Raw genomic sequence first — 20940 nt, forward strand, 5'->3', positions numbered from 1 at the left:
ACCCCCATCGATTGCCCCCTAGGCTCCACTCCCATCAGGCCACGCTCCCCCCATATGCCCTGCTCCCTTGGTACTGCCCCATGCCCAATGGGCAGTGCCAAGGTGCCCCCTGGACGTTGCCAATGCCCAGGGGGCAACCCCCCCCCCATGCACCTGACCCTCAAGGGGGGCCCCAATTGTCCTCCATTCACTCCAGCGGGGTCGGGCCGCTAGCTCCCCGAAAGTGGGGACCTACTGTAAACCCCACTGGAGTGAAACGCTCTGGCGGGGATGGGGGGTAAGGGGTGGTGGGGGGGGGGGGCAGAGATGCGAGCAGGCCCAGAGACCTCAGTCCTGGGCCCGTTAATCACATTTGAATAACATTAAAATGCCCCCTGCATATCTAATGCATCTCCAGCGTGGAACTGACGGAGCTGGAAATCTGGCGCTGGAAGAGGTGGTCGGGGCTGGACATCCAGCGCGGATCGCGCTCATCCGGCCCTGCTGAAATCTCCCGGCCTGCCGCGCTAATGGGAGAATCGCCCCCTATGAGAGGTGCACAAGTAACAGGCAGCCTTGTGAAATATTCATGAACCCACAACAAGAGCCGGTAAGACCCGTACACTATCTGTCTGGGCTGCAAAAAATAATGAATTTAACCATTGTACCCTTGCTGGGATTCATCTGTAGAATTTTGAACGCGCTGCACACAGGTCCAAGCGCTGTTTACAATTTGCTATAAATATTTTAGCGAGCGTATATCTCTCTGGGCTAGTGGCTGCTCTTTGATGCACCCCATCCTCTGGTCTGCTCAGCATTCCAATTTATTCCAAATTATTCTCATGTTTTGTAAATAAGGACAATCCGCTGCTGTCTGTCTGCTGATATTTTGCAATTGACTTAAAAAATATAAAAAAACTTCTGGCAAAGTACCGAAAGAGTTGATAGCTATTTATGGAAATACGGTGGTAAATTAACATAGCTTAAGGCAGAGCACCATACTGTATGTGACACATAATTAAAAATGAAGATAACTTACAACTTAAAGACAATGGTCTAGTTGGCATAGTTGATATCATTTAGCACATTCCTCCACCTTTAAAGCAATTCAATCATTCAACTCCACTGAACAATGGAACTAGACTAATGTGTGAACCGTGCCTTTGTTACGTTTGCAAATATAGTTGCAACTATACAAGGCATTAGTGAGGCCGCATCTGGAGTATAATGCACAGATTTGGTCCCCTTATTTGAAGAAAGATGTAGTGGCATTGGAGGCAGTTCAGAGGAGGTTCACTAGATTGTTTCCAGAGATGTTTGTCGTATGAAGAGAGATTGAACAGTTTAGGCCGATACTCTCTGGAATTTAGAAGAATGAGGGATGATCAAGTTGAGGTATACAAGATGATAAAAGGTGTGGATAAAGTAGATGTGGGGCAGATGCTTCCTCTTGTGGGGCATTCTAGGACGAGAGGTCTTAGGATGAGCAAATTTAACACAGAGTTGAGGAGAAACTACTTCTCCCAAAGGTTGTGAATCTGTGGAATTCACTACCACAAAGTGCGTAAATTTAAGGAGGAGTTAGATGGATTTTTAATTGGTAATGGGTTGAAGGGTTATGGGAAGAAGGCAGGAAAATGGGGATGAGGAGCATATCAGCCATGATCGAATAGCAGAGTGGACTCAATGGGCTGAATGGCCTAATTCTGCTCTATATCTTATGAATACTCGTTACCAGACTGAGAAGCATTGCTCATTTCAAACCACTGGAATCTTTACAATTAATGAGAATGAGGAACCTAGACAAAAATAGAAACAGCCATGGCTTGCTGACTAAACCTTAATGAGAATAATTAGGTGCAACTACATGCCTTCGCACAGTTGATTGGATGTGCAGCTTTGCCTCAAACCGTTCTGGAATATCTGATGATACAAACCTGATTTATTTTAAAATCAGAAGGCGATCTTTATATAATCAATCAAGCGGGTTGCTTTGTCCTGGATGGTGTTAAGCTCCTTGAGTGCTGTTGGAGCTGCACTCATCCTGGCAAGTAGATAGTATTCCATCACACTCCTGATTTGTGCTTTGTAAATGATGGACAGGTTTTAGGGGGGTCAGGAGATGAGCTACTTGCTGCAGGATTCTGAGCCTTTGACGTGCTCTTGTAGCAGTATTTATATGACTAGTCCAGTTCAGTTTCTGGTCAGTGATAGCCACCTGGATGTTGATAGTGGGGGATTCAGTGACTGTATTGCTATTGCATGTCAAGGGGCGATGGTTAGATCTTCTCTTGTTGGAAATGATCATTCTCTGGCACTTGTGTAGCATGAATGTCACTTGTCACTCGTCAGTCCAAGTCTGGATATTGCCCAGGTCTTGCTGCATTTCGACATGGGCTGTTTCAGTATCTGAGGAGTTATGGACGGTGTCGAACACTGCGCAGTCATCAGCGAACATCCCCACTTCTGACCTTACAATGGAAGGAATGTCGTTGATGAAGCAGCTGAAGATAGTTGGGCCAAGGACACTCCCCTGAGGAACCCCTCCAGTGATATCCTGTAGTCAAGATGACTGACATCCAACCGCCACAACCATCTTCCTTTGTGCCAAGTATGAACTCCAAACAGCGGAGGGTTTTCTCCCTGATTTCCAATGGTTCCAGTTTTGCTGGGGCTTTTTGATGCTACATTCAGTCAAATGCTGCCTTGATGTCAAGGGCAGTCATTCTCACCTCTGAAGTTCAACTCTTTTGTCTATGCTTGAACCAAGGCTGCAATGAAGTCAGGAACTGATTGACACTGGCAGAACCCAAACTGAGATTCCGTGAGCAGGTTATTGCTGAGTTAATGCTGCTTGATAGCATCGTTAATGACCCCTTCCATCACTTATCTGATAGTCGAGAGTCAACCTATAGGGCAATAATTGGCTCGGTCAGATTTGTCCTGTTTTTTGTGTACAATTTTCTACATTTCCGGATAGATATCAGTGTTGTACTGGAACAACTTGGCCAGGGGCACGGCAAGTTCTGGAGCACAAGTCTTCTGTACTAATTGCTGCAATGTTATCAGGGCCATAGCCTTTGCCGTATCCAATGTCTTTAACTGTTTATTAATATCACGTGGAGTGAACCAAATTGGCTGAAGACTGACTTCTGAGATGCTGAGAGGAGGCCGAGATGGATCATCCGCTCGGCACATGTGGCTGTAGATTGTTGCAAATGCTTCAACATTTTCTTCTGCATTGTTCATGGCTGGATGTGACAGGTCCGCAGAGCTTTGATCTGATCCATCGGTTGTGGAATTGCTTAGCTCTGTCTACTACTTGCGGCTTATGCTATTTGACATGCATGTAATCCTATGTTGGAGCTTCACTAGGTAGACACCTCATTTTAGATGTGCCTGCTTCTGGCATGCCCTCCAGCACTCTCCATTGAACCAGGATTGATCCTCTGGCTTAGTGGCAATGGTAGAGTGGGGGATATGCCAGGTCATGAGGTTACAGATTGGGATTGAGTACTGTTGCTGCTGATGACCCTCAGCGTGCATGGTTGCCCAGTCTTGAGTTGTTAGATCTGTTCGAAGTTTAACCCATTTAGCACAGTGGTAGTGCCACGCAACATGATGCAGGGTACCCTCAGTGTGAAGATGGGACTTTGTTTCCACAAGGATTAGGTGGTGGTCACTCCTACCAATAATGCCTTGGACCGATACAACCGCGGCAGACAGGTTGGTGAGGATGAGATCAAGTATACTTTTCCTTCTTGCTGCAGTCCCAGTCTAGAAGCTATACCTAGCTTTAGGACCCAGCCAGCTTGGTCTGTGGTGGGACAACTGACTCACTCTTGGTAATAGACATTGAAATCCCCCACCAATAGTACATTATCTGCCTTTGACACCCTTAGCGCTTCCTCCAGGTGGTGTTCAACATGGAAGAGGACTGATTCATGAGCCAAGAGGGGACGTTATGTGGCAATCAACAGGAACTTTCCTTGTGTATGTTTGACGTGGTGCCATGAGACTTCATGGGGTCCAGAATCAATGTTGAGGACTCCAGCTTCCTCCCGACTGTATACCACTGTGCCACGCCACCCCTGCAGGGTCTATCTTGCCAGTGGGACAGGACACACCCAAGATTGGTGATGGTCGGGTCTGCGACATTATCTGTAAGCTATGATTCAATGAGTATGTTGCCTGACTAGTCTGTTAGACAGCTCTCCCAACTTTGGCACAAGATGTCAGTAAGGAGGACTTTGCAGGGTCAATAGGGTAGGGTTTGCTGATGTGGTTTCCGGTGCCTAGCTCGGTGCTGGGTGGTCCTGCAATTTCATTTCTTTTTGTTTTCTTAGTAGCGATTGAATAGCTTGCTAGGCCATTTCAGAGGATATTTAAAAATCACATTGCTGTGGATTCGGAGTCACATGTAGGTCAGACCAGGTAAGATCAGCAGATTTCCTTCATTGAAGGACATTTAGTGAACCAGATAGGTTTTTTTCATGAAAATCAACAGTTTCATGGTCTTCATTAGACTTTTAATTCCAGATGTTTTATTGAATTCAAATTCTCGCATATGCCATGGTGGGATTCGAACACTCTCCCCATGTCTGCATGGGTTTCCTCTGGTTGCTCCGGTTTCCATCCACAGTCCAAAGATGTGCAAGTTAGGTGGATTGGCCATGCTAAATTGCCCCTTAGTGTCTGAAGATGTATAGGTTAGATGGATTAGCCATAGTAAATCTGTGGTGTTATGGGGATAGGCTGGGGGAGAGGGCTTGGGTAAGATGCACTGTCGGTGCAGATTCGATGGGCTAAATGGCCTTCTTCTGCACTTGTGCCTCAGAATCTATGATTACGCTTGGGATACTTGTCCAGTGACAATACCACTGCACCACTACCTGGAGTTTTAACAAAGGATTTAACGCTCACTATGGGTGCTGCAATAACCTCATACCCACTGCAGTTATGGGAAGCATGAGCACAAGGTGGTCTTTGATAGAATGAAGGAACTTCTGTTTATGCAGTGCCATTCATAACCTCGGATTGCCTAAATGGATGTTACAAAGTGTTGGGAAATGTGCAGTTGGCACAGAGCAAAAGCAATAACAAGAGGCAGCTGACTGATTAAACTGTGGAGTTGGTTGAGGGATAGATATTGTCCTGGACACCAACAGGGCTCTCCAGCTCTTCTGTGATTAGCACCTTTGGATCTTATATGTCCACCTGAAGAGGAAGAGAAGGACCTCACTTCAACATTTCAGCCACATTCCAACATCCCTCAGTATTGCATTGGAAAGTCAACTGAGATTGTGTTCAAGTCCCGGGCCAGGACTTCAGCCCACTACCTTCTCAGGTGAGGGTGCTACCTAAAGCTGACAACTTTGAAACAACAGAGCCTAAATCCTGATTGGAAAGTCTCAGATACACACATTGTGAGAATGTTCCTCTGTGTCAACACCTGCCTAGAATGGTGGAATTTGGTGGTAGAGTTTTACTGATTGGCCTTACTAATGCCACCATATAACTGGTTATCTAACTTTTCCTTTTTTAAATTCATTCATGGGACATGGGTGTCACTGGCTGGCCAGCATTTATTGCCCATCTCTAGTTTCCAAGGGCAGTTGAGAAGTCAGCCACATTGCTGTGGCTCTGGAGCCACATGTAGGCCAGACCGGGTAAGAACGCAGATTTCCTTCCCTAAAGGATATTAGTGAACCAGATGGATTTTCCCCGACAATCAACAATGGTTTCATGGTCATCAGTAGATTCTTAATTCAGTCGATTTTTTTTAACTGATTTCAAATTCCACCATCTGCCCTGGCGGGATTCGAACCCCGGGTCCCCAGAACATTAGCTGAGTTTCTGGATTAGTAGTCTAGTGATAATACCACTAGGCCTCTCCTTAATGTGAAACACCTTGGGCATCTTGCTCAGTGACCCCCCCCCCCTGTATTAGTTCAGGCAGAAGCAAAAGTACGCCATGTGGGAAATTTCAGGCCCAATCCTAACCACTGCGTCTGTAACATTAGCTGTCCCATGGTGTTACCCCCTTTCAAAGTGCCCTTTGATTTGAGTGTGAGGATGGAAATCAGATTTGACAGCCATACAAGTTGGGAATGGTGGCAGCGTCAGGTTATATTGCCTGGTTCATACAGCACTCAGATTGAGAACATGCGGCGAGCAGAGTGAAGTCTATCCCCAAACCCTTGCCTGTCCATTCAGCTCTTTGCCGGCACTGGGAGAGAGATTCCTTCTGTGGGTTGCACGGAATGAAATCGTAAACCCATTGTTTAGGGACACGGGAGAAATCTTGCCCCTGCACACAGCAAACCACCCCCCACTCCCTGCTCCGCCTCCCTCACAAAAAAAGACATTCAGTTTAAAGTTTATTAGTCGCAAGTAAGGCTTACATTAACACTGCAATGAAGTTACTGTGAAATTCCCCTAGTTGCCACAGTCCGGCGCCTGTTCGGGTCAATGCGCCTAATCAGCACGTCTTTCAGAATGTGGGAGGAAACCAAAGCACTCGGAGGAAACCCACCCAGATACGGGGAGAACGTGCAAACTCCACACAGACAGTGACCCAGGCTGGGAATCGAACCCAGGCCCCTGGCGCTGTGAGGCAGCAGTGCTAACCCACCGTGCCACCGTGCCGCTCTAGAACAATCCAGCAGAAAAAAAAATGAAAGCTTAAAGAGATGGATTTGTGCTGGATGCAATTATATCTAGCAATGCCTCCCAGATATGCTTTCACTCACTAAATCAGAACCTCACACCGGTGCGTCTGCAGTTATACGACAGATTTTACAACGCGGTGAAGCTGAGATCAGATAACTGCGCCAAGAGGCTCCAGCTGCTGGCTAATGAGATCTTAACAGGCACCAAGAAACCGGGATGAAAACTGGAGATTAAAAATTTTCTCACCAAATTAACATGGCATAAATATTTACGGCCAGACCTAAGTGTGTATTAATAATTAGGGAAAACATTTCAAATTAATGATAGCAAGCAGTTTCGCGTTTAAAATAAATGCTCTTAAGGAATGGAAAACAAAAAAAAAACCTTTTTGCACAAATGAGATCATTAGTGAGGGGAGCTGTAGGATTCACAGGGGGTTCCAGCAGGCTTTGATTCAGGGTTTGATGTGAGGGTCACTGAGTTCTGGCTATGGGTCAACGAATACAGCTATCATTACTGATTGGCTGTATTCTGATGACACTCTTGAGCACCGCGAAAGAAAGACCAAAAGGAGTTAAAATGATCCCAGAGAAACAGAGAACAATTCCCAACGACAGCTCCCATTTACAGCTGCCCGGCGTTCTGTCACAGAAAGGAGTAGAGGGACAGAGGGAAAAAAAAAGGGAGGCAGGAGTTGGGGGAGAGGAAAGCTCCAAACAAAGACTTGAATAATGCAGCAACAATGAAAGGGGCTCTTTCAACGTCCTGCTTTTATTCCGCTTCAGAGAATACATCAGCACAAAGCAACCAATCTGAACCGCTCCTTTCTGGAGCGCGAAAGAGCCTTTGCCCATTGACCTTCTCTTATCAACATTTGCTTAGATCCTAATCTAGGCGCTGTCCAGTTAACCCTCTTTGGCGTGCTTTGTGCGATGGGTCCCACTCCCTCCTGGTTTCAAACTGAATTAAGCTGTGCTGAGTTTGCAGCTGGCATCATACAATGGCCAATTTGTCGTCGATATTGATTGATGTCCAGTTCACTGCCAATATCACGTATCATTCCACAGCCCAATGACACCCCTGTAGGTACCAGCCCGAGGTAGCCTTCTGTAGCATAATTCAGTTATTTCTGCACCTGACTGTATCACTATCAATCTGCCCAAACATAGAATCCCTACAGTGCAGAAGGAGACCATTCGGCCCATCGAGTCTGCACCAACTCTCCTCAGAGCATCTTACCCAGTACCACCTCCACCCTATCCATGTATGACTACTACTGGTGGTGGAGGGAGTGAATGCTTGTGGAAGGGGTACCAATTAATTGGGCTGCTTTGTCTTGGATGGTGTCGAGCTTCTTGAGTGTTGTTGGAGCTGCATCGATCCAGGCAAGTGGAGAGTATTCCATCACACTCCTGAGGAACATAGGACTTAGGAACATAGGAACAGGAGTAAACCATTCATCCACTCATCCCCGCTCTGCCATTCAATAAGATCATGGCTGATCTGTGGCCTAACTCCATGTACCTGCCCTAGGCCCATATCCCTTGATACCCGTGCTCAATAAAAAAATGCCGATCTCAGACTTAAACCTAACAATTGAAGCAGCATCCACCATTGTTTGAGGAAGACAGTTCCAAACCTCCCCCACTCTCTGCATGTAGAAGTGTTTTCTAACATCTCTCCTGAATGGCTTGGCCCTAATTTTTAGATTAAGGCCCCCTGGTTCTTGAGTCTTCAACTAGTGGAAACAATTTATCCTTATCCACCCTGTCCTTCGCTGAAAATATTTTGTAGACTTCTATCAGTTCAACTCTCAACCTTTTGAATTTGAGAGAATAAAGGCCTAATTTGTCTAATCTCTCCTCGTAACTTAACCCCTGAAGTCCAGGTATCATTCTTGTAAACCTGCATTGTACTCCCTCCAGGGCCAAAACATCCATCCTAAGGTGTGGAGCCCATACCTGCTCATAGTGCTCCAAGTGGGGTCTAACTAGGGTTTTGTACAACTGCAGTATAACATCTGCATCCCCATACTCCAGCCCTTTAAGTATAAAGGCCAGCATTCCGTTGGCCTTTTTGACTATTTTCTGCACCTGTTTGTGGCATTTTAAGGAGTTATAACTTGTTCCTTGTAGTTGGTGGACAGGCTTTGAGGAGTCAGGAGGTAAGTTACTCACTGCAGGATTCCAAGCCTCTGACCTGCTCTTGTAGCCACAGTACTTATATGGCCAGTCCAGTTTTTTCTGATCAATTGTAAATCCGAGGATGTTGATAGTGGGGGAGCAGAAAGGAATGATTTTGATTTGATTTGATTTGATTTATAATTGTCACATTCATTAGCATAAAGTGATAAGTATTGTTTCTTGCATGCTATACAGACAAAGCATACCGTTCATAGAGAAGGAAATGAGAGAGTGCGGAATGTAGTGTTACAATCGTTGTTAGGGTGTAGAGAAAGATCAACTCAATGCAAGGTAGGTCCATTCAAAAGTCCGATGGCAGCAGGGAAGAAGCTGTTCTTGAGTCAGTTGGTACGTGACCTCAGACTTTTGTATCTTTTTCCCGAAGGAAGGTGGAAGAGAGAATGGGGTGCGTGGGATCCTTAATTATGCTGGCTGCTTTGCCGAGGCAGTGGGAAGTGTAGACAGAGTCAATGGATGGGAGGTTGGTTTGCGTGATGGATTGGGCTACATTCACGACTTTTTATAGTTTCTTGTGGTTTTGGGCAGAGCAGGAGCCATACCAAGCTGTGATACAACCAGAAAGAATGCTTTCTATGGAGCATCTGTAAAAGATGGTGAGGGTCGTAGCTGACATGCCAAATTTCCTTAGTCTTCTGAGAACGTTGCGGCATTGGTGGTTAATAAAAAAATATTAACCTGGTAACGTTGTTTGGCGCCAATGTAGCTATCTAACAATATAATTAGTTCTAATTACGTAGCAGATATCAGTGGCTGGCTTTGCACATGGCAATTTAGCTCTAAGTGGTTTATTTTCTGAGATTTGGTTGCTGAGGTGGCAATGCAGAATTTGCTCATCATTGCCATCTGTTCCTTTCCATAGGAGAGAGAAGCCAGACTTCAGACAGAGATAGACAAGTTATACAAGGAGCTGAAAGAACAGAAGCAGCTTCTCAAACAGAACTCTGATGCAATGCAGCAGCTGCAGCAGCAGCTGCTGAAGGTGAGAACTCTTACCTGAAGCCATCTGGCCAGGAGAGCTACCACAAACGGTCACCCTCAGGCTAGTCTCTGTGGGAAACAGTACCAAACCTTTCCGACCAGGCCACAACCCAACTGGGAAACCATTGACTTCACCTGCCACAACATCAAGTGTCAATCCTTCTCCCTTTCATTGTTAAGCCAGTTGCAAACGTGTGAAATAGGAGCAGAAATAGGCCATTCGGCCCCTTGAGCCTGCTTCGCCATTCCATAAAACCTGGCTGATCCCTTTTGTGTTTCAAGTTCCACATTCCCATCCACCCCCAATAACCTTTGATTCCCTTGTCTAACAAGGATCCATGTATCTCCACCTTATAAATACTTATTGATCCCACTTCCACCGTCTTCTGAGGCAGAGAGTTCCAAAGTTTGAGAGAAAAAAATTATCCTCATCTCTGTCCTATAAAGGCGACCCTAATTTAAAAACCATACCCCCCCCAGTTCTGGACTCGTCCACAAGAGCAAATATCCTTTCCACGTCCGCCTTGTCAAGACTGTTCAGGATCTTATAAACTTCAATGAAATCACCCCTCACTCTTCTAAACTCCAATGGTCACAAGCCCAGCCTGTCCAACCTTTCCTCATAAGACAACATGCCCATTCTTGGTATCAATCTAGTAAACCTCTTGAGAACTGTCTTCAATACATTTATATCCTTCCTTAAATAAGGAGACCAAAACTGCACACAGTATTCGGGATGTGGGCCGGAATTCGACCGCCCCGTCCACCACAGAATCAGAGCGGGCGAGGGGCGGACAATGGAAATGTCCATTGACCTCGGGTGGGATTCTCCAGTCTCGGGTCGAGCGAGGCTGGAAAATCCCACCCGTGGTCTCACCAGTTCCCTACATAACTGAACGTACAAATATACGTTTGTAAAATCAGTGATTACAAAATTAGATAGAGCCAAGTGTGAACTATAAAGGGTTTTGAGAGATGAATAGCTACGGATATCAGAGAGGTTAGTTTGGAACACCTTTGGAGACACTGTACCTCAAAATAGCCAGTACAGAAGCTTTGACACTGATTAGCAATTGTTATGTTACTCATTTTAAAGCAACGAGTGATGGTTTTATCTCCTCCCCTGCTAAGGGTGCGAGGCTCAGTAGCTAACATTGTTCCTAATGGAAAGTCAGGTTATTGGCATAATTTGTGCCAGGGACCCAGGTTCCATTCCCGGCTTGGGTCACTGTCTGTGTGAAGTTTGCACATTCTCCCCATGTCTGTGTGGGTTTCCTCCGGGTGCTCCGGTTTCCTCCCACAGTCCGAAAGACGTGCTGGTTAGGTGCATTGGCCATGCTAAATTCTTCCTCAATGTACCTGAATAGGCACCAGAGTGTGACGACTAGGGGATTTTCACAGTAACTTCATTGCAGTGTTAATATAACCCTACTTGTGATATTAATAAATAAACTTTAAAAATAAACTTTAATTTGATGACACTCCCAGAGCGAAGCGCAGGACATGCAGCAGCCAGTGAAAGACTGGCAATTGTCAGACCAATGTTCGGCCAATGTAACTGCTTTATGGAACAGTGAACCCATTCATTTGAGGCCATGCGGGGGGGGGGGGGGGGGGGAGGGGGGCGAGGGGTGGGGGGGGGGGAGGGGGGGGGGGCGAGAAGGAAAATTGTAAGCTTGGGGCCACCCTGGAGCCAATTTCAAGGGTCATCCAGACTTTGAAATGTTGGCTCTATCCTTTCTCCACAGATGCTGTCAGACCTACTGAGATTTTCCAGCCTTTTCTGTTTTTGTTTCAGATTCCAGCATCTGCAATATTTTGTCCTTCACAGCTTGATTTCTGTTCAGTGGCTCTTCCCTAGTAATACTGAGCGTCTGGAACTCTGTTCAAGTGTCCACTAATATGGGGAGATGTCTCCTCCTCCACCCCGTCCCATCTGCCCCCCACCCCCCCCCCCACCCCCCCACTCTATCACACCCACCCACTAATTAAGTAACATCTCAATGATCCTCTGTGTGGATGGGCTCACATTGTACTAGATACTGGCTGGCAATGGGCGTTCATTAACACATTGGGCAGACAGTAAACCTCAGGCATCCTTACTCAATAATATCAGCATTTGATGCAAGATGGGGGTCTCTGGTGTCTCTGCTGCAGGGTGAACATTGGAAGGATGGCCCCGGCTTTGATTTTTTTTTAAAGTATCAGTATTATAAGCAACACCCAATCAGCATGTGATGGCATTATGAGCTTCGAGATTCTACTGGACTCCGCTCTGGAAGACGGTTCTCCGGATTGGATCTCCTGTACTGTTTTAAAGGGGTCTGTACCAGCATCTGCTGTTGCTTTAATGGCCTGCCTTCTAACGAAAGGCTGCATTCGACCTACCCTTTGATTTCCCGGTCTTAGAGTGGGACAAAAGTCCAGCATCATGTAACAGAAAAGGTTTTCCCTTCATGATCCATTTGCCTTTTTGTTCGCAGTCCCGCAGCAGGTTGTACAGGGGGAGCAGCGGGCTTTGAAAGGACATCGATTAGAGATGGGGGGGTGGGGTTACACTGACTGAGATTGCAGCACATCTGCTAACTGCCAGTGACATCATCCTTCAGCATCCTCCCCCCGCCCCCCAAAGCCAATGGCCCTAAAGCCTATTTTTTTGTGAACACATCAATAATCTCCCGCTTAACACATCTGCAACTGGTTTGAATGAATCGTTCTCAGGGAACCAAAGTTTCAGGCAAAGGACGCTGAATTGGTGAATAAATTGTTGTTTAATCAGCTGGAATCCTCTCCCCATTTTATGTTCTTCAGTCTTTAAGTATCATTAAATGGCATTGCTGTAGGGACTCTTTGTGTGGTATAGCTGTCTGGAGCTGAGTGCTTGTAATGTGACTGTATGGCATCAAGTGTGTTGTACCTAAACGATAAGATGAGCTGGTAATGTAAGTGTATGGAGCCATGTGTGTTTAATATAATCAGATGACGGTGCATATCAGAGAGCTCCATTCTCTTCAAAGAAGAAATGTCTTGAGAGGTAACCTGACAGACTTTTTTCAAATTGCGAAGGGGTTCGAAAATGCAAGTGTCGGAAAAAAAATGCTTCCACATGTGAAGTTGTCTAAATCTAGGGACCATGGGGCAGGATTTTTCAGCCTTTCCCGTCGGTGGCATTTTCCGATCATGCCAAAGGCGACCCCTCCTGCCGTGGGATCCCCGGCTGTGGAACGGGCCAGCTGCGCCGGACGGCGTAAACATTGGCGGGACCAGAAGATCCTGCTGCCGGGGCAGGGGGGGCGGGGGTGGGGGGGGATTAGGGGCGGGGGGGGGGGGATTAGGGGTGGGGGAATCCAGCCTCGTGAATCTGAAGTACAAACAGAACATTCTGGAAATTCTCAGCAGGTTTGGCAGCACTGGTGGAGAGGTTCGGATTTTTGCCAAGTCAGAGAGCCTCACCGTCGTGGTGAAAATCCCGAAAAATGGCCCAGGAATCCTTCAGTCCCGCTCCCGAACCCGGCACTTCCCACCCGCCTCGCAGGGGCAGGAATAGAGTCAGGCAGGGGTTTGAATATTCACATTCAAGGAGGCAAATGGCCAATTAAATTACCAGCTGCCTCGACTGAAGTGGGATCTTGGGGGAGCGGGAGTGGATTGTGGAGATTAGAACATGGAAGAATAGGTCTGAACTAGGTGGATGCATTCGGATAGCAACTTTGGAGAGCAAGGCACCCCTGTTGACAGGGTCCTGGGACACATTTTGGAAGGAGCAAGGCACCCTTTGGAATTGATAAGAGTGAACATGATCATGCACCTTTTACGGACAAACTCGTTGGAGCTGTCCAAGAGCGGTGCAGCTGCTAAGCAAGTGTTAGAGCACTGTCCAGCTGTCAAGGAACTGTCCAGTTGTTAAAGCTGTCCAGGAAATGTCAAAACTTGCAAGGAACTGTCCAAGGACACTAGCTGAGTTGGCGTGGAGGGGATAAGGGGCAAAAATGGTGGGTGGAGGGCATGCGTTGGCACTAAGTTGGCAAAAAGATATGGGCAACGAGCCAAGAAGCCTTAAGTTGGCGTAAGGTGTGAGGAGCCATGAAAGGGGGGTGGGGGGGAGGTATGAGTTGGCTTGGATGGGATGAGGACTGGATGGATTGTTTTCTTATTATTTTTTATTTATTTAAACATCGTGCCAGAGACACAGAGCTTGAGCCCAGCCCATTTCTGCAACCAGCGGTCTCCAGACTCATTCCGGGGGACTTTTGCTCAAACTCCTAGTTCAGCCCCCCGCCAACCAACCAACCGGTAAATCTGACCTGTGGGTGGACCTTTTTAAAGGTCGCATTTGCTGAGGCAGGAAATCACCTGATTCCATGAACACGACCCAGGGGCCAAAATCCGGGCCAGGGTTAATCTTTCAGGTCTGAAGAAAAATCCTTGAACTGAAATGTTAATTCTGCTGCTGGGCTCAGTACTGAGATACAGATGTGTCTATTAGTCACAATTACAGGAGAGGAAGAGCTCGTGATTGGAGGAACAACAGGAAAGTTAATGACAGCCCATTAGCCCGAGCATCAGAGTGAGGGGGGAGAGACTGCGGGGGGTGGGGGGCGGAGGGGGAGGGGGGCGGGGGGCGGGGGGCGGTCAGTGAGGAACAGACTGTGGGGGGTCAGTGAGGGAGAGAGAGACTGCGGGGGGTCAGTGAGGGAGAGAGAGACTGCGGGGGGCAGTGAGGGACAGACTGCGGGGGGTCAGTGAGGGACAGACTGCGGGGGGGTCAGTGAGGGAGAGAGAGACTGTGGGGGGTCAGTGAGGGAGAGAGAGATTGTGGGGGGGGGGTCAGTGAGGGAGTTGGGTGGTCACCTATTATACTATTATACCGAATCCAGCCAGTATCGGAGCTTTAACCATCGATGGGAAGTTGCTAAATATGTTTAAACTCCTTGAACTGGGAAGGAACTTTAAAGTATTGTGTTACTATTATTAGACACAATAAATTGGACAGGAATTTGGTCTACTTGAAGTATTCCCATTAAATATGTTCTGACTTTGAATTCAACTTTTCCAATCAGTGTTATTAATGTACATATTGTATGACTAACATCAGGGTTATTGTTAATATATTTTAAATAATATATATAGCATATGATTAACTACAGGGCTATTTTTAATGTTTTTATAATTTTAGTAATAAAAATATTGTATGATTAATAAGTGTTATTTTAAAGATATTTTTAAGAATATACATACTGTATGCTTAATGTCAGGGTTACTTTTAATAATATATTTCTATATTTTTAATAATATACATATTGTATGGTTAATAACAGGGTTTTTTAACTTTAGAATTGCCTGCTGATTATTTCAAATACTGCAGCAGAAGTCCCATTTCAAGGCAGCATTCCCAATGTCCCCTCGTTGTGGGCTGCACCCACCCCACGCCTGGTCGCTTCATTCCCTCATGACCCATGTTCAGCCCCAGCTTTGACCCAATCACATCCCTGATAGCTGTATGGGGTGCGTTTACAGCAGGCTATAGCAGGGAAATTAATCCCATGCAAATAGGTGGCAGGGTGGCACAGTGGTTAGTACTGTTGTCTCACAGCGCCAGGGACCTGGGTTCGATTCCCGGCTTGGGTCACTGTCCGTGTGGAGTTTGCGCGTTCTCCCCGTGTCTGCGTGGGTTTTCTCCGGGTGCTCCAGTTTCCTCCCACAGTCCAAAGATGTGCGGGTTAAGTGGATTGGCCATGCTAAATTGCCCCTTCGTATCCTGGGATGTGTAGGTTAAAGAGAAAGTCGGGGTAAATACGTGGGGTTATGGGGATATGGCCTGGGTGGGATTGTGGTCGGTACAGACTAGATGGGCTGAATGGCCTCTTCTGGGCTGAATGGCCTCCTTCTGCACTGTAGGGATTGTTTGTTTCTAAGTGCTCATCAAAAAAAATGCAAAGATTTGTACTGAAATAATCTATAATCTGAGATTGTGTTCTGATGTAGCCGTTGGCAGTGCCCTTGCACTTCGCACCCCTTCCGCCCCCCCCCCCCCCCCCCCCGCACCCCAACATCCAAAACGTCGGAGCCTGCAGTCATTTCACTTGTGTTGTACGCTTATTGCACAGAGGTTAGCACTGCTGCCTCACAGCGACTCAGGTTCAATTCCAGCCTCGAGTGACTGTCTGTATGGTCTGCACGTTCTCCCCGTGTCTGCGTGGGTTTCCTCCGGGTGCTCCAGTTTCCTCCCTCAGCCCAAAGATGTGCGGGTTAGGTTGATTGGCCATGCTAAATTGACCCTTAGGCCCTGACTTTACCAGCACGCCCACCCCGAAATCGGGGTAGGCGAGGCTCACAGAGCGGCATTCTCCATTGGCCTCGGGTGCGATCGTACGAGCCTTGGGCGGGCGTGCCGGTACAATTCTGGCCTTAGAGACCCAAGATTTGTAGGTTAGAGGGATTAGCGGGGTAAATATGTGGTGGCTATGGGGATAGGGCATGGTTGGGATTGTTGTTGATGCAGGCTCGATGGGCCGAATGGCCTCCTTCTGCACTGTAGAGATTCTATGATCCTATGGCCTCCTGTTGCTCTATCTTTTTCTCTCTCTCTCTCTCCTGAAGGTGCAGTCTCAGCAGGTCCGGAGCAGTGACCAGGCAGACCAAGAGCAAGTGAACAAGTCCACAACAAAACCAGAAAGTAGAATCTGCATTGTAATGTAAAGTAGGATATTTTAAAAATGAAATCGATTCTGATAAAGTCGTGTTCACCCAGCCCTTTCCCAGCAGGAGTGACACTGTAACACGACGTTACAGCATGCCGAGGATGGGTCCGAGTTGTGGGACACGTACGGCGAGGATCTAAAGCACAAAACTTCTGACCTTGTTGCCACGGTAACCCTGCTTTCAAGGGAGCCTCCACAAATGGATAAGATGAAAAGGCCCTGCATGACTTTTAGTCTCATTCTCTTTTCCACCCCTCGCTGCCCCCCCCCCAACGTCCCTTTGAAGTGCCTACAGGCCCACCCTGGAGACAGGAGGCAGCTGCCTGTCGATTGGAGCATTCCCCATGTTAAAGCACCTGAACCAACTCAGTCAAGGGTTAAAGTTCAAATGAAACTCAAGTAGGCTGAGGTCAAAATGCCTTGGGGCATTCAGGGCGGCTTTGCGATTTCCTGATTTGGGTCGATGCTCCACCCACCTCTGATATTTGAGACTTGCTGACAGAATAATGTTACTTGGGTTCAGGAGGATAACTTTTCAATGTCATCCCATGTTGAAGAGGATAAACCTTTCTCACTTTAGTACCACACCCTACATTTGTTTAATACAATGAACATTGGGTTTTGATATTAATACAATTCAAATAGCATACCTGAGCATGTTAGGCAGTGCAAGCTTGCTTTAATGAAATTCACAAATTAATGAAGTTTAATGTCACAACCGTGGGCGTCACGGTGGTTAGCATTGCTGCCTCACAGCGCCAGGGACCCGGGTTCGATTCCCGGCTTGGGTCACTGTCTGTGTGGAGTTTGCACATTCTCCCCGTGTCTGTGTGGGTTTCATCCTGCTGCTCCGGTTTCCTCCCACAGTCCAAAGATGTGCGGATTAGGTGGATTGGCCATGCTAAATTGCCCCTTAGTGTCAGAGGGACTAGGTAGGGTAAATGCTTGGGGTTATGAGGAAAGGGCCTGGGTGAGATTGTGGTCGATGCAGACTCGATGGGCCGAATGGCTGGCTGCCTTCTGCACTGTAGGATTCTATGATTCAAAGCTAAGATATGGCATGAGAACCCAGGAGTCAGGAACTTCATAATGGGCTATCTGCAACCAATATTGACTGATAGTTATGGGATGTGTGCAATGATGTCCTATATATAGCATGTATATGTTAGTGTTGGATAACTGAGGGGAGTTTGATAATTATGTATGTATGTCAAAGTGTGCTATAACTAACAGATAATGTTGCAGGAATGTATAATAGAATATGTTAAAGGAAATAAAACTGACCATGATGTATAAAGACTGACTTAACAGACATACTGAGAATTCACCCCAATATTCACACCTCATTATTTAAACTCATCAAAAGATTGCAAAACTGGACAATAGTTCCAGACTTTTTCCAAACTTGTCACCTTTCATTTTCCTTTGCCTTTTATCATGTCATCCTTCATCGCAGTCCCCTAAAACTATTAACAGCTTTTTACCCTGGACACAGTGACATTGCCCATCAGGATTTTGATTCCATTGTCAGCTTCAGGGCTGCATCGATCTTCCTGCAGTGAGATTCGATAGTGATGGATTCAAACACACCTCACTGCTTGTGTAGGAGTGCTCAGGAGGGGATAAAGCAGCAACTATTTCTATCTGTGGACATGATTGAGTGACTGTCGCACCCTACCACTGGGCATTGGAGAAATTGAGGCGGTTAGAATAGAATCCCTTCAGAGCAAAAGGAGGCCATTCGGCCCATCGAGTCTGCACTATCCACAATCCTACCCAGACTCTATCACCTTAACCCCACATATTTACCCTGCTAATCTGCCTGACACTAAGAGGCAATTTAGCATGGCCAATTCACCTAACTCGCATATGTTTGGAGTGTGGGAGGAAACCCACGCAGACACAGGGAGAACGTGCAAACTCCACACAGTGACCCAAGGCCGGAATTGAACCTGGATCCCTGGCGCTGTGATGCAGCAGTGCTAACCACTGTACCGCCCAAGAACGATTCTCAAGAATGATTCCAGGAATAAAGAATTGTATGAAGAGAGATTGGAGACGTTGGGACTGTTTTCCTTAGAGAAAAGAACAAAATCTGGTCGAGGCATTCAATACCCTGAGGGCATGGACAGGGTAAATAGTCTGGAGCAAACATCCTGAAAGTGTGGTGGAGGCAGGTTCGATCAAGTTATTCAAAAGGGATCGCTATCTGAAAAGAGAGAATTTGGAATGTTATGGGACTGAGGCAGGGAGTGGGACTAGGTAGAATGTTCTTTCAGCAAGCCCATGCAGACTTGATGGGCTGAATGGCCTCCTTCTGCGCTGTAAAGATTCTATGATTTTATGCAATCAGTGTGTGCACTCCACCACCTCCCTCCCCCCCAAATGTTTTGCCGTGATGGCAGCCCACCATTGGCCGGAGTTGGGATCTTCCAACATTGCCACTGTCAATGGGGCTTCCCATTGTTCGGACCGTCTGCTGCCAGAGACCCCGCGGCCTGTCCGGAAGGTCCCACCCGTGGGAATGGTTGGAAAATCTCACCCACTGAGAAAATCTCGCCCACTCGCCCAAATGCTGAGATGAGCAAGGTCTATTTTGCTTTATTCTTTCATGGGATGTGAGCTTCGCTAGCTGGGTCAGCATTTTTTTCCCATCCCTAAGTGCCCTTGAGGGGCTATGTAAAGTCAGCTGTGGATCTGGAATCATATGTAGGCCAGACCGGGTAAGGGTGGCAGATTTCCTTCCCTTAGTGAACCAGATGGGTTTTTACAACAATCTTTTCATGGTCATCATTAGACTTTTTAAATCCAGATTTTTATTGAATTCAAATTTCACCATTTGCCATGGTGGGATTTGAACCTGTGTCACCAGAGCATCACCCTGGGTTTCTGGATTACTAGTCCATTGACAATACCACTGCGCCACTGCCTCCCCGATTTTTGGTCCTTTGAATCTTGACCTTCAATTACCTTAACTTCCCTTTTAACCTGTGACTCTATCTTGAAAATGACTATAACTCTTAGTACCCTGCCTGCCAGATCATTGCAAACATTTGTCACCCTTTGAATAAAGAAATTGGGATGGCACCGTGGTTAGTACTCACAGCGCCAGCGACGCGGGTTCAATTCCGGCCTCAGGTCACTGACTGTGTGGAATTTGCCCATCCTCCCCATGTCTGCGGGGGTTTCCTCCGGGTGCTCCAATTTCCTCCCACAGTCCAAAGATGTGCGGGTTAGGTTGATTGGCTGTGCTAAATTGACCCTAGTGTCAGGGGATTAGCAGGGTAAATATGTGGGGTTACGGGAATAGGACCTGGCTGGGGTTGTGGTCGGTGCAGACTCGATGGGCCAAATGGCCTCCTTCTGCACTGTAGGGATTCTATGATTCTATCTATCTGGAATATACTTTCCAGTATTTAAATTTATGTCTTCTGGTCTTGTTTTCCTGGTACACTTTGAACCAGTATTGTCACAATCTGCAGCATTTAATATTTTATATCCCCTGATTAAGTCCTCTTTCAACCAACTTTTTCTTTCCAGGACAACCTTTGCTTATCTAACCTTTCCAAACAGCTCATAACTTTGCCTTCTTGAGCCGCCACAGTCCATGTGTTTAAGAATGCCCACATGCTGTGAGGAAGGGAAGTGCCCTGTAGATAGTGGACAAATTTTGGGGAGTTAGGAGGTGAAGTTACTCCCTGCAGAATTCCCAGCCTCTCAACTGCTCCTGTAGCCACAGAATTTATTGGCTGGTCCAGTTCAGATGGTAACCCCCAAGATGTCGGAGGGTTCAGGTCATGGTGATGAACATCAAGGAGAGATGGTTAGACTCTCTCACCTGTGTGGCACGGATGTTACTTGCCACTTGTCAGCCCATGCTGGAATGTTGCCAGGATTTATTGCCCAACCCTGTCCTCCATTTCAGGGGGCATTTGAGGGTCAACCACATTGCTGTGGATCTGGAGTCACATGTAAATCAGACCAGGTAAGGACAGCATGGGTTTTTACAACAAACAACAATGGTTTCATGGTCATCATTAGACTTTTATTTCCCATCTGTCATGGTGGGATTTGAACCCGGGTTCCCAGATCTTGTCCAGGGTCTCTGGATTACTAGGCCAGTGACAATACCTCGACGCCACTGCCTCCCCACTGAACTCTGTGCAATCCTCTGTGAACATCCCCACTTCTGACCTTAGGATGGAGGGAAGTTCATTGATGAAGCAGCTGAAGATGGTTTGGCCAAGGACATTCCCCTGAGGAACTCCTAGAGTGATGACCAGGAGCTGAGATAACTGACCTCCAACAGCCACAACCATTTTTCACTGTGCCAGGTATGACTCCAACCAGTGGAGAGCTTTCCCAGGTTCCCATTGACTTCAGTTTTGCCAGGGCTACTTGACGCC

The 20940-nt window shown here is 46.9% G+C and overlaps 1 protein-coding gene across 1 annotated transcript in view; it reads left to right on the forward strand.

Moving 5' to 3' along the window:
• LOC144511017 (serine/threonine-protein kinase Nek8-like) overlaps positions 1–12355 on the forward strand; it is a 114686-nt gene extending 102331 nt beyond the window's left edge. The window contains exons 21-22 of the mRNA XM_078240992.1: positions 9715–9834; positions 12317–12355. Of these exons, the coding sequence (XP_078097118.1) occupies positions 9715–9834; positions 12317–12355 (159 nt within the window). The remainder of the gene's footprint in view (positions 1–9714; positions 9835–12316) is intronic.
• The last annotated feature ends 8585 nt before the right edge of the window (positions 12356–20940 follow it).

The sequence above is a fragment of the Mustelus asterias genome, chromosome 24, assembly GCF_964213995.1.
Source record: "Mustelus asterias chromosome 24, sMusAst1.hap1.1, whole genome shotgun sequence".
Taxonomy (NCBI): domain Eukaryota; kingdom Metazoa; phylum Chordata; class Chondrichthyes; order Carcharhiniformes; family Triakidae; genus Mustelus; species Mustelus asterias.